General features: G+C 39.0%; 2 protein-coding genes across 2 annotated transcripts in view; both read left to right on the top strand.

The window, feature by feature from the left end:
• Positions 1-14,617, top strand: part of LOC306997004 (NACHT, LRR and PYD domains-containing protein 3-like) — an 85,120-nt gene that overhangs the window by 46,399 nt on the left and 24,104 nt on the right. The gene's annotated exons all lie outside the window — the stretch shown is intronic.
• LOC306997010 (NLR family CARD domain-containing protein 3-like) lies at positions 58-6,781 on the top strand. The gene is made up of 7 exons (XM_079609997.1): positions 58-259; positions 559-653; positions 841-954; positions 1,244-1,357; positions 3,951-4,064; positions 4,339-4,434; positions 4,511-6,781. Exons 2-7 carry the CDS (start codon positions 604-606, stop codon positions 6,315-6,317), a joined length of 2,295 nt encoding a protein of 764 aa, XP_079466123.1. The 5' UTR covers positions 58-259; positions 559-603; the 3' UTR covers positions 6,318-6,781.

Genomic DNA, 14,617 nt, shown 5'->3' with positions numbered 1-14,617 from the left:
CACTGCATGGCAGCTATAAATGGGTAATAAAATTGACGCTATCATTGTTTTCCGCAGGTAAAAGTACATTTTTTTATCAGAGTTGATGTTTCGCCATTTTAGCAGCCAGAATCTTCTATACTGCGTATCAAATCCGAAGTGTTTAATGGAAACCTTCACAAAAGCTAAGACACGAATTTACGTGTAACGTTACTGGATAGAAACGGCGGTGGATTTTGTGAATCTGGATGTGTTGGAATCTGGATGAACGTTGATCAAGGTGAGTGTTCAGGTCTCAAGACGTTTTGCAGGTGACTTCCGCATTTAGGCCAATATTAGCCTATTTCCCCTAAAGGACATATTAGTTATTTTATATGTGTTTGATATTTTTCATTTTAGAGCAAAACACGGTTTCATTGAGTCGTGTTGTCTGTGGTTTATTTAGCATTTGTGTTAATATACGACTAACATTGTGTGTTTGAGCGAACGCCGCCTCTCATGATCCTGTTTCTCTGAATCTCAGGTTCCGTTCAGATGAATTATTGTGAATTATTGTGTTTGTTTGTTATTTCCATTCAGAGTCAGTGGTGAAGATCAGATTCTGTTTCAACTGTTCAGCTCATCATGGATGAAACTCAAACATCCAGAGATGAAGATTTGTATCCAGGATGCAGGTATTTCGAATAAACTACAGATTAAATCATCGACATCTTTAAATTATGTTTAAAGAAGATGTTTTAACAAGTTAAAAACTTACATTTTAAAACAATTAGACCAGCCAGATTTTTTATTATAAAAATACCTTTTAAGAACTTATTTTAAAATGTTATCACCATTAATTATTAATTATTTCTGTTATAGTTCAGTTCATCAGAAGAGATCAGAACCAGAGTCCAGCTGTGTGTCTATGATGAGTGACGCGTCTATGAGTCAGCCAATACATTTTAAGAGTGAAGATACACAGACTGATATCAGGTATAATGTCTCTGTGAAAATATGACTACTACAGCATGATATGTTTTAACTATCAGAATAAGATTGGTGATATTTTCTTCAAGATATGAGAAATTCTTATTTATGTGTAGCTAATATTTTAATGTATGTCGTGTTACTCACACATGAGAGCCGTATATGAGAGTGCTTAGTTCATTTTACAGGTTTTTTATGATCAACTTTGTGAAAATAAATTATTTAGGGATAAATGAATATGTGATTTTTAAACACAATACTTCAATGTATTAACTTTAATCTATTTCTGTTATAGTTCAGTTCATCAGAAGAGATCAGAACCAGAGTCCAGCTGTGTGTCTATGAGGAGTGACCGGTCTATGAGTCGGCCAATAAATTTTAAGAGTGGAGATACACAGACTGATCTCAGGTATTACATTTCTATAAAAATATGATTATAGTATGGCATTTTATATTATCAGAACATTATCAGTAATATATTCTACAAGATATGAGAAATTATTTTTGGACATTGCTTAGTTATTTTTTATGTGTAGCTAATATTTTATGAAAATATGAGAGCACTTAGTTCATTTTACAGGTTTTTTAAAATAAATATTGTGAAAATAAATTAAGGATAAATGAATATCTGATTTTTGAATAGGCAAGGCAAGTTTAGCACATTTCATACACTAAGCCAATTCAAAGTGCTTTAAAGAGAAGGAATTAAAATAACCACAAAATAAAAGCAAGGAAAATTAACACAGTTATAAACAGTTATAAAATGAATTAAAAGAGTAAAAAGATGATACATAGATTAGGGATGCACCAAATCCAGATTTTTGGGGTTCGGACGAATACTGAATCCACTGGTTAAGATTCTGCCGAATCCGAAACCGAATACCGAATCCTACTCCCATCCTCAGTACATTAACACAGTAAACACATCAATGAAGTAAACAACGTCCACAGCAGTGGATTTTTTATTATTATTATATTTTAACTTTAAAAAATAAAATAAAATAAAAAGAATAAGCAACATCATGCATTTTAACAGCGGTGATGTTGTATATTGTTTAGGGTCCTTGCCACCACAAGACAAATTGTCATTGCAAATTGAACATGTAGCTCAACTTGAATTGCCTTCTTTTGACTGAAAGTACTGCCAAACAACAGCTTTTTCTGCTCATGAGTTCCATTTTCACTTTCTCACAGCCTACGACATTCGAACAGTCCACTACTGTAACGGGTGGAAATAAGGTGTGGCCCCTTTAAGAGCTCTGTTGAACTGTCGGCAGTCTGTATTATATTGTATGCGCCTCGATACCCCATGTGGGTTATTTCAGTTTGATGCTAATTTTTATCTTATTTTATTAAAGATGGGGTATGTGATTTGCAAAACGGCTGGCAGATTTTGAAAATACACAACTCAAATGGTCCTACCTTCTTTCCTTTGACTCCACCCATTCAAAGAACATGGACATGGATGGGGGGAGGGGGGATGGTACGTCCGTTTGATTGACGCACTTACTGTTCAATGATTCTAGGTGGTCTTGGAAATGATTGGCTGGAGTTTTTCGAGTCCTGCCCGTTCCACAGTTGATTAAATTGCTTCATTTTTATTTCAGTGCTTCTAACTCAGTGGCTGTAAGTGGGTTAGGAATAGGATTTTAAGTGATTTTGAAAAAATGGCCAAAAAAGAGAATTACATACCCCACCTTAAGTAACGCTGTGGATGGTAGAACGTGTGACAGACAGTTACATGAGTTAGATTGGGGAATAAAGTGCAAGTTGTAAGATGCCAATCGCCTCCATGAGTCTGTCTGGCCTCTGCTATAACTTTAGCTGTGAGCTACCGTTATCCCTATTTTCCTTCCTGACACAACGCGTTACACTACGTAGACACCTTCCCGTAATCAACGGCGGCGTGACGTCGACCATCGTAGCGCGCGTATTATATTGCAAGCTTATAGGGTTCGGTGGAAAAAAAACCCGAACCCCTTTAAAAAACCCAATATTCGTCCGAATCCGAAACCGATTCCTGGATTCGGTGCATCCCTAACATAGATAAACTTCTAATCTGGCAAACCACCGGTGTATCTTTCACAACTCCCAGTTTGAGATTTTCTCATGGTGTACACTGTGTCTGTGCTGTTCTTTCGGTGCGCCCAAGGGTGCTTTCTGCCTCATTGAGTTGGTTTGGATCCCACTAGAGTTCGTTGTCCCCCTTGGTGCGGTTCGTTCGGGCCGGTGTGAATGCAGCAGTCGCACTCGAGTGCACACCAAAAGCGGACCAAGGTGGTCTCGGTACGGTTTCAAATGAACTCTGGAGCGGTTCAATTGTGGTGAGAACGTGATCCGAACTCGAACAGACCCAACTGCCAAAGAACTGAGCATGTTTGGACTAAACCAGCTGCCGTAGTCAGCGGCGCTGTGCATTATGGGATGAGGACTAATGTTTTGTTGACATTTTGCACTTTTAGCATGGCAGCTCGCAGACAAACTTGGACTGTGAGGAGGTGCGGAGACTCATAGAAATTTGGTCTGATGACCATATTAGGTCCTAACTTTCAAAACCAGCTAAATCTTCGCTTTGTTTAGCGTACAGCTCAGGGAAAGGGGGTTTCATAGATTCTGTTGGAATTTTCCCACGCGTTAATTCTGACCAATCGAAGTGCAGTTATGGAAATACATTCAAGACACATCTGGCCAACGAGTGATGTGGATGTTGTCACGTGACTGCATTTTGGTTCGTTTCATCAACTGATTCGGACCAGAGCAATCAGTGTGGTGTGAAAAGGAACCAAAACGCCTGAAAAATGCTACAAAGTATAATTTTCCGCCCTTGGTCCGGACCAAATGAACCGAACTACAGATATGAAAGCACCCTAAGAAATCTATTTGACGTCTCCAATAGACCCGATTTTTCCCTAAAATTGGACAGGAGGAGCTCTAGGACTGGTGCACGGGGGTTAATTTGGGGGTTAAGTTAATTCAATAACTTTAATCTATTTATGTTATAGTTCAGTTCATCAGAAGAGATCAGAGCCAGAGTCCAGCTGTGTGTCTATGAGGAGTGACGGCTCTATGAATCCGCCAGTACATTTTAAGAGTGGAGATACACAGACTGATCTCAGGTATTACATTTCTATAAAAATATGATTATAGTATGGCATTTTATATTATTATAACATTATCAGTAATATATTCTACAAGATATAAATAATGTACAAGAATAATGTTTTAATGTAATATTTAATGTATACAGTATAGCGTTGAACTCATTTCAATGTACAATTCTTCTAATAACAGTGTAAATTAAATAATCATGAAAAGTGATTGTTTTATTGATAAATGGACATGCAATATGTTGAATATGGCAAATATGTATAACTTTAAACTCTGTTATAGTTCATTTCATCAGAAGAGATCAGAGCCAGAGTCCAGCTGTGTGTCTATGAGTCGGCCAGTAGATTTTAAGAGTGGAGATACACAGACTGATCTCAGGTATTACATTTCAACAAAATATATGATTAAAAAAAGACATTGTGTTTATTAATACTGTGGTATTTATATTTTACAGCCATGAAGTCCTCAACAGGTTTAGATCAAATCTGAGGAAGAAGTGTGAGAGTCTGTATGAGGGAACAGCACAGCGGGGAAACCCAACACTCCTGAATGAGATTTACACAGAGCTCTACATCACAGAGAGTGAGAGTGGAGAGATCAGTAATGAACATGAGGTGAGACAGATTGAGACACAATCCAGGAGAGCAGCAACAGAGGACACACCGATCAAATGCAATGACATCTTTAGACCTTTACCTGGACAAGACAAACCCATCAGAACTGTGCTGACAAAGGGAGTCGCTGGCATTGGAAAAACAGTCTCTGTGCAGAAGTTCATCCTGGACTGGGCTGAAGAGAACGAGAATCAGGACGTCCAGCTCATATTTCCTCTTCCTTTCAGAGAGATCAATCTGATGAAGGACAAAACACTCAGTCTTTCAGATCTTCTTCATGTCTTTTTCCCTGAAACTAAAGAAATGGAAATATCCAGTGACAAATATAAAGTGTTGTTCATCTTTGATGGTCTGGACGAGTGTCGTCTTCCCTTACATTTTAAAAAGAATGAGACTTTACGAGATGCAAACAAAAAGAAATCAGTGGACGTGCTGCTGACGAACCTCATTGTGGGGAATCTGCTTCGCTCGTCTCTCATCTGGATCACCTCCAGACCAGCAGCAGCCGATCTCGTCCCCTCTGAGTGTGTCCATCGAGTGACAGAGGTACGAGGCTTCAATGATCCACAGAAGGAGGAATACTTCAGGAAGAGAGTCAGTGATCAGAGTCTGGCCGACAGGATCATCACACACCTGAAGTCCTCAAGGAGTCTCTACATCATGTGCCACATCCCAGTGTTCTGCTGGATCTCAGCCGCTGTTCTGGAGAAGATGTTGAGCGAAGCAGAGACTGGAGAGATTCCCAAGACTCTCACTCAGATGTACACACACTTCCTGATCCTTCAGACCGACATCAAACACGAGAAGGACTATGAGATGAACGTGACGGATGAAGACATGATCCTCAAACTGGGAAAAGTGGCTTTTCAGCAGCTTGTGAAAGGCAATGTGATCTTCTATGAGGAAGACCTGAGAGAGTGTGGCATTGATGTGACAGAAGCATCAGTTTACTCAGGATTGTGCACTCAGATCTTCAGAGAGGAGTTTGGCTGGTATCAGGGGAAAGTCTTCTGCTTTGTTCATCTGAGCGTTCAGGAACATCTAGCGGCTCTATATGTGCATCTCTATTATATAAACAACAACATAAATGTGTTTGACTCAATCACCAAACAGAGTTTGCTGTCTAAAGTCAAGGACTGGTTTCAGCTCATGTTTAAACATGTGTCTTTATCTGCGCTGCATCAGAGAGCTGTGGATGAGGCTCTACAGAGTAAAAATGGACATCTGGATCTTTTCCTGCGGTTTCTTCTGGGTCTGTCAGTAAAGTCTCATCAGATTCTCCTACAAAGACTAATGAAACAGAAAAGCAGATCTGACAGCAATGAGGAAGCAGTTGAGTACATCAAGGAGAAGATCAGGACCATCGACTCTCCAGAGAAATCCATCAATCTGTTCCACTGTCTGAATGAACTGGGTGATCGTTCACTAGTGGAGGAAATGCAACAGTATCTGGAATCTGGAACAATAAAGAAAGCCAAACTCTCTTCATCTCAGTGGTCAGCTGTAGTCTTTGTGTTGTTGACATCAGAGGAGAAGCTGGACAATTTTGATATTGATGATTTTATTGGAGGAGACGATAAAACTGAACGACTAAAGGCTCTTCAGAAGCTGCGTCCTGTGATTAAAGAATCCAGATCAGTTCAGTAAGTATCAATCAGAACAATCAGTTCACTGTTAAAACATCAGGAAAATAAAAGTTCATGAATCTTCAGTGCTGCAGATGTTGTCTAGAGTTCAGTGGTCAGTATGTGATGTGTTTCTTAAACCGTGACAATGTAAAATTTCTTCAGGCATTCAAACAAAGTCAGAAAATGTGTGTATGAATAAATAATTCAGGTTTATTAATTGAGAGTTATTGCACATTAAGAAGGAATTTAAATATTTAAAGTAAATGATAAAAGAAATGAAGACCAAGCAAACAACTGGAGAAGCTCATTTATCAAGTAGCTCAAATCTCCTAAAAAACATTTGATGTATGGTTTACACAGCAGTCATACATTTACATTTTACTATTAGATGGACAATTAAACATTTACTTGATGTTTTGATGAAAGTTAAACATTTTAATTTTACTGTGAGATTGACAATAAAGGATCAAATCACTGAGTGTGAAATTAGTGGTTCTCTAGTAAAGTTCAGATTTAATGTGTAGCAACGACTCTTACATAACAAGAATAGCAATGTACAATGAGACATTTAAGATTATTTACAAGTCATTACTTTTGCTAATATTTGGAATATAATTTAAAAGATATATTGATATGAATATTTGTCTATATCTATCTGTTGTGCGTATCTATTTTGACATGCTCTCAGCAGCAAGAAAAACAACTTTTATTCAATGGATTATGTATTGTCTCGAAAGAGCGTTTGCTGTACAATCATTATAAAGCTGTCACTCATCTCAGTTCAAAATATAGATAAAAATTTGTTTTAATCTTTTTCCAAATGGTATGAAACTTCCTACAGCTCTCAACACTTTCTAGATCTACAAAATGGAATGTGATCTGTTTTTATGTAGGCGTGACAAAAATCGTGACACTCGTGGTCTTTGGGGTCTATTGGACCCCAGACAATAACATTGAATTTTGTAACAGAACAATTATTATTTTACAAATATAATTTTACTCTATTTATTATTGTTTTTATGCAGTTTTTGGAGGATTTATGATATATTTTAAATATCTATAAATAAATAAATCTAAAATGCAGAACCACCACAAATATAAATTGGTTACACTGACACATGTGCGCATGCACACACACACACACACACACACACACACACACACACACACACACACACACACACACACACACACACACACACACACACACACACACACACACACACACACACACACACACACACACACACAGACACACAGGGTAAAATGATATTTGTAAAAAAATATATATATATATTGTTCTGTTACAAAATTCAATGTTATTGTCTGGGGTCCAATAGACCCCAAAAACCACGCGTGCTGTTTTTTTAGAAGACCATCAGAGGGTTAATAATGGATTCACTGCTAAACTGATCTGATCTGAACTGAGAGTGAAGTGTGTGTCATTGTTCTCTACAGGTTGAGTAATTGTGATCTCACAGTTGAAGGTTTTGCTGCTCTGACTTCAGCTCTGAGATCAAACCCTGAACACCTGAGAGAACTGAGTCTGACTGGGAATAAAATAGGAAAATCAGTGAATCTGCTGTCTGATGTCCTACAGAATCCTCTCTGTAAACTGGAGAAACTGGGGTAAGATCATATTTGACTCTCACACATGAATCACAATGTAAAGTATATTTGAAGTGTTCAGCCTCTTTCTGCTGCTGTGAGTTCAGATTATTGAGCTGTAAATGATTGAACACATGAGCTGATCCTCAATAACATGAAACTGCAGGACTGAGAGTCACACTGAAATACACACTTTCACACACAATCAACATTTCCGTCTCTTGACTTTAAACAGACTCGAGCTCAACACAGTCAGAACTGAGAAACGTATAGAGTTAATATTGTGCCATAATTAAACAAACAAATCCAGCATTTTGCAAACAAACTCAAAGAAAACAAACAAACTGAAAGCAATGTCCAAGTACAAAGGTCAATCTGAGCAAAAATGCAGTGGAGTAGCAAATATGTATTGTGTTTTACAAATATAAATAAATGAGCCTAGATAATATTTCACAAATAAATACAAACCATCTTACAAACTGCATGTAACATTTGAACAAATGCCAAATCAAGTGCATACAAATGCATATCTGTCTGTTATGATTGTGACACTTGGCTTTTTATGAGATCTCTTGATTTTCTCACTAATGCAGTCGAGCAACTTCCTCTTCTAAAACTGTAGATGGCGCTATTTAGCGCTTGTCTCCCGGGAGAAACACTGATTTGAATCGCGTGCTTGCCTTTGCCTACAGCTGAAGAAACTGACCGGTGAACATGAGTTTATGTGTTACTGTATCTATAATTAACCTTTTTGAAGTTTTCTTTTGCGAAATGTTTATTACACATCTAGACAGAAATCCACATTAGCACTTAGTAGCACTCACTCTCTCTAGGACAGGGGGATCTAGCCTATAAACTGAAAGCTCTGCCATCATATGTTGCTTTTTACATTGTTTTCTACATCGGACGAGTGAAAAATGACTAAATTAGTGATTATGTCTACACTGAGCGAGTCTATTTCTTTCGTTCTTAAAAAATTTATATCTGGGCTCATTTATTTTTTATTTGTAAAACACAATACATATTTGCTACTCCACTGCATTTTTGCTCAACTTGACCTTTGTACTTGGACATTGCTTTCCGTTTGTTTGTGAGTCGAGTTTTCCTTTGCAAAGCAGATCAAGTTTGTTTGCAAAATGCTGGATTTGTTTGTTTAATTATGGCACAATATTAACTCCATAGAAATGAAGAACATGCTGGATTCATTCTTACTGTTAATTATGTTCATGTTTCTGCATTGAAGCTTTTTAAAGTATTGTTTTTAATTTTGTAAAATGAGAAACACACACACACACACACACACACACACACACACACTAATTGACACTCCATACATATTGCATAGTACAGATCTCAGTAACAGTAAAACTGACCTATGTTGTGAATAGTCTCATTTATTAAAGCAGATTTTGCACAAGACTGAATTTTAATATAGTGCAAATAAGAGATTATTTTTCCTGATTGAATTATACTTTAAATGTTTTATGATCATGTTTTGTGACATTTTGGATCTCAATCTAATGATCCATCAAACATATTAATTTGTGCTTTAAGTTTGAACTTTCTCTTTAATAATGGATTCACTGCTAAACTGATCTGATCTGATCTGAGAGAGTGAAGTGTGTGTCATTGTTCTCTACAGGTTGAGTTATTGTGGCGTCACAGTTGAAGGTTTTGCTGCTCTGACTTCAGCTCTGAGATCAAACCCTGAACACCTGAGAGTACTGAGTCTGTCTGGGAATAAAATAGGAAAGTCAGTGAATCTGCTGTCTGATGTCCTACAGAATCCTCTCTGTAAACTGGAGAAACTGGGGTAAGATCATATTTGACTCTCACACATGAATCACAATGTAAAGTATATGTGAAGTGTTCAGCCTCTTTCTGCTGCTGTGAGTTCAGATTATTGAGCTGTAAATGATTGAACACATGAGCTGATCCTCAATAACATGAAACTGCAGGACTGAGAGTCACACTGAAATACACACTTTCACACACAATCAACATTTCAGTGTCTTGACTTTAAACAGACTCGAGCTCAACACAGTCAGAACTGAGAAATGAAGAACATGCTGGATTCATTCTTACTGTTAATTATGTTCATCTTTCTGCATTGACACTTCCTAAAGTATTGTTTTTAATTTTGTAAAATGAAAACACACACACACACACACACACACACACACACACACACACACACACACACACACATTTTATATACATATATAAAGGCACAGTTTTGACATTTTACTTTACCCTCCAGCACTTACATCATGTCCCATTTTCAAACACTCATAAGAGTGACCCTGACTATTACTGTATTTATTTTCAAGTCATTTTACTGTATCGTTTTGGAGAAAATGAAAGACACACACACACATGCACTTGACACAAATGAAAGGCAAACTCGTGTAACGGGGAATTTAGCCCGTCATGTAGGGAAAATGGATTATGACTGCTCTGGAAGTTTGGACAACGGAAGATCTTGGTCCCCGCTCCCCAAACGTTTTAGCCTCGTTACACACTAATGTGTGAATGTGGTGTCTTACTTTATTGTGTTAGAACACTATAGACTGACAAGAGTAGGCTTCAGGTATGATAATGTCACACGGTGGCTTCCTGAAGTGAAATTGCATATGTGAGAACACAGTGTGTTATGCTCCTCCCTCCCCAGATCTAATAAAGTAAGTGAAGCTTCCCTACTCCCTAGCAGCTCTCAAATATAAAATATATACTGTAAATAAGTGCAAAAAAAACAATCAAACAGTTTAGTTCCTTAGATTTCTCTTTCTTATAATTGGTTATTTCTTCTGTTTAAGTAAAGAATAAAAAAAAGAATAAAAATTTACAGTCTTTGTGTTGTCTTTTGAATTCACACCAACACTTTCAACACTGAAGTTGTAAAACCCTTTCACTTGTGATGTAACAGATCCCTTTGGATAAATCAAAATTAGGTAAGTTACAACGTGACAATTTGTACAACCACAAATCCTCACCTTTTCAAAAGATCATCTTCGAACAATCACATTTAAAGAAACAATAAAATAAACACAAAAGAAAAACATACCATCAAATTCCACCTCGGAATGAACACTTAGGCTAGGCCTATATGAAACGTCCCTTTAAATGTCTACTCACAGTTCACCGTTTATCAGTTCAGTCACTGGAAAATAATAAGGAAAAATCAGGAAAATACCAGTTCGTAGGACGATGAATTAGAGTGGGTTGTCCGGACGTTGGGTGCGTTGCAATAACTGAAGATCACGTGTTTAAAGGGTTAGTTCACCCAAAAATGAAAATAATGTCATTAATGACTCACCCTCATGTCGTTCTAAGCCCGTAAGACCTCCGTTCATCTTCGGAACACAGTTTAAGATATTTTAGATTTAGTCCGAGAGCTTTCTGTCCCTCCATTGAAGCTGTATATACAGTATAACGTTACTGTCCATAAAGGTAATATAAACATCATCAAAGTAGTCCATGTGACATCAGTGGGTTAGTTAGAAGTTTTTGAAGCATCGAAAATACTTTTTGGTCCAAAAATAACACAAAATAAGACTTTATTCAGCATTGTATTCTCTCCCGGGTCTGTAGTCAATCCTTCACAGTTACGCTGATGGCGTAAGACGCTGATGACGTGTTATCTGGTGCGCTCGAGCTTCATTTACAGACTGAGGGAAACGCACGCTGTAAAAGTGTCTCATCCGCGACATGCACATTTACGCACCATTAAAAAATGATATCCACGCAAACAATGTAGAATAGCTTGAATATAGCGTGCGTCTCCCTCAGACTGTAAACGAAGCTCGGGCGCACCGGATAACACGTCATCGGCGTCTTACGTCAGCAGCGTCACTGCGGAGTCCTGAACGCAGATTCACAACAGACCCGGGAGAGAATACAATGCTGAATAAAGTCTTATTTTGTGTTATTTTTGGACCAAAAAGTATTTTCGATGCTTCAAAAACTTCTAACTAACCCACTGATGTCACATGGACTACTGTGATGATGTTTTTATTACCTTTATGGACAGTAACGTTATACTGTATATACAGCTTCAATGGAGGGACAGAAATCTCTCGGACTAAATCTAAAATATCTTAAACTGTGTTCCGAAGATGAACGGAGGTCTTACGGGCTTAGAACGACATGAGGGTGAGTCATTAATGACATTATTTTCATTTTTGGGTGAACTAACCCTTTAATTGTGCAAGTTCAAAAAAACTCAACTTTGTCCAAAACTTTCACAGATAAACTGTCTCAAAAAGAAAACCAACCTGAAGATGAATCAAACTGGGATGTCACTTGAATGGCAGGGTAACGACAATCTTCAACCTTGAATCAGCGAAAGAGTCTCTGCATTAAGTGCGTACTGCGGCGATCTCAGTTTCACGTGCTCTGAAACGTGCGGAAAACTCGAGGACACATGAACAGTCCCTTGGAAATATTAACTCGACGATGCTATTCAATCAAAACACAAGAAGTGCAAAATACAGCAAAAAGACATGTAACAAGTCTCTTGATGACAAAAATTAAGCGGGGTTTGCACTTTAAACGAACTCACAGCTTCCGTGGTCTTCACAATATGCCACTGCATCATTCTCACAGCCAACACATACCACCGGAACAAAACTGTCTTCAATATCAAACGTGGGTCACTATAACCCCCTCACTTAGTGCTGTTATTCTTTATTCGACTCCATCCTCGATAATCTTCCATTGAAACAACTTTAACGAACGAGCTTCTCGATCGCGACACTGCATTCACTTCTGTATCAGTCGCACACTCAGAACGCGCGCTCTTCTTCGTCTCTCCCCGCTGCACTTTCAGCACTCGCCCAAAAAGTAGACCGCTTGCCAAAATAAGAGATTTTCCCCCCTGGAAAGTTACATTCCCCCCTGCTAAACCCTGCCACTTCATTGACATCTCTGGCAGATTCATCTCTGAAACATAAAACAACATGTTAGAAAGATATCACATTGTACATGACTTTTTCTCCCAATACCTTACAAGTTACAGAACCTTCTGGACTCTTATTTCAGAATGTAATCATCCTTATATCTCACAGGCATCCTACCCTGGGTTTCCCTCTTCGAACGTCTTAGATCAGGTACCACACTAGTGTCAGCCTCTGAAATGTCAGAGTCTTCAGATTCCCCATCTTGACCTGTGTCTACTCTCTCACTCCCAGCTACATTACCCCCCTCACATACCACTCCACCCTCGACTTCCCCAGGTAAGCACGTGTTTGGTAAGTGTGAAGTATATGGAATGTAAACAATGTCTTGTGAGTGTGAGTCTGACAATTATTTTTCTCTTCTTGCATGTGCAACCTGCCTTGTGGGTGTGGGGAAAGTACAGTGTCTCAATTGATCCCTGTGAACGACCTTTGTGGAACCTCCCTGCTCAGGACGTACAGTAAAGACTGGTAAACCTGCGTGATTTTGCTGCACTACCAAATACGGTACAGACTCCCACTTATCTTGGATTTTGTTTCGTCCTCTAAACTTGTAGTTACGCAACAATACTCTGTCACCAGGTCTAATGAGCGCTCCTGAAGCCTTGCGGTCATAGACCCTCTTCCTTCTCCTGGAGGCTTCTTGAGCAGTTACCTTTGCCGTCTCCACTGCAGTTCTCAGGCGTTCATGGTGATTCTTCACCCACTCATCTAGATCATCCACCTCATCATCAGATAGGTCTTTTCCTCCTAGGACATCCATGGGCAGCCTTGCGTCCCGTCCAAACATTAAATAAAATGGAGAGTAACCGGTCGATGAATGAACATGGCTATTGTAGGCCATCACAAGTTCAGGCAGGTAAGTTTTCCAATCCTTCTTCTTTTCCGCAGGTAAAGTTCGCAGCATGTCGTGCATGGTGCGATTGAACCTTTCGCACTGCGCGTTCCCTTGTGGATGATAAGGACTGGTGCGACTCTTGCTGATTCCATACAATTTACAGAGCTCCTTGATTACGCCTGCCTCGAAACATCTGCCTTGATCCGAGTGCAATCGGGCGGGACACCCATAGCAGACAAACCAGTGTCGTATGAGGGCTTTGGCGGTGGTAAGTGCTGTCTGATTTTTGGTCGGAATCGCCACAGTAAATCTTGTAAACATGTCCGTAAGCACTAGAACATTCTCATAACCCCCTGCTGATCTCTCAAGCACAGTGTAATCCATGGCAAGAACTTCTAGAGGTGCGGTTACGTTGGTGCAGGTCATAGGCGCACGAATCTTGCGGAATACATCTTTAGCTAGGGTACATCTTCGACACTGAGTTACCCAGGTTTGTACGTCATTGGCCATTGTGGGCCAATAATAGCTCTGTCGCATCTGCTCTAATGTACTCCTGCTACCAAAATGTCCTCCATGTTCATGGACTCCCTTATACACTTTTTCCCACAAAGACTCAGGCACTACCAACTGCCAAATCTCCTCCCCGTCTCTTGGGTCTGTAATCACTCGGAACAGCACTTCATGTCTTAATTTCAAACGCTCCAACTGTCTAGCTAGCTTCCTTTGCTGGGTTTCCATATCCCGGAAACTACGTGTCACAAGCCTCCTGTTCTCGAGTACAGCGTTGTACACAGGTGCTATACAAGGATCATTCCTCTGTTGCTCTTTGATGGATGACCAGCTATAACCATCAATGCCCTTCCTTATAGCTGCTTGTTTGGCAACTCGGACTGAAGACTTGTCAAGTCTGGCCACAGG

The sequence above is a fragment of the Phoxinus phoxinus genome, assembly GCF_949152265.1.
Source record: "Phoxinus phoxinus genome assembly, chromosome: 4".
Lineage (NCBI taxonomy): Eukaryota > Metazoa > Chordata > Actinopteri > Cypriniformes > Leuciscidae > Phoxinus > Phoxinus phoxinus.
The sequence above is the reverse complement of the archived record's forward strand: the minus strand, read 5'-3'. Positions and strand labels throughout refer to the sequence as shown.

Coding starts and splice junctions, on each gene's coding strand:
- LOC306997010 (XM_079609997.1), top strand. CDS start 604: ATGGATGAAACTCAAACATCCAGAGATGAAGATTTGTATCCAGGATGC. Junction 955..1,243: donor GATACACAGACTGATATCAG/GTATAATGTCTC, acceptor TTTCTGTTATAG/TTCAGTTCATCAGAAGAGAT. Junction 1,358..3,950: donor GATACACAGACTGATCTCAG/GTATTACATTTC, acceptor TTTATGTTATAG/TTCAGTTCATCAGAAGAGAT.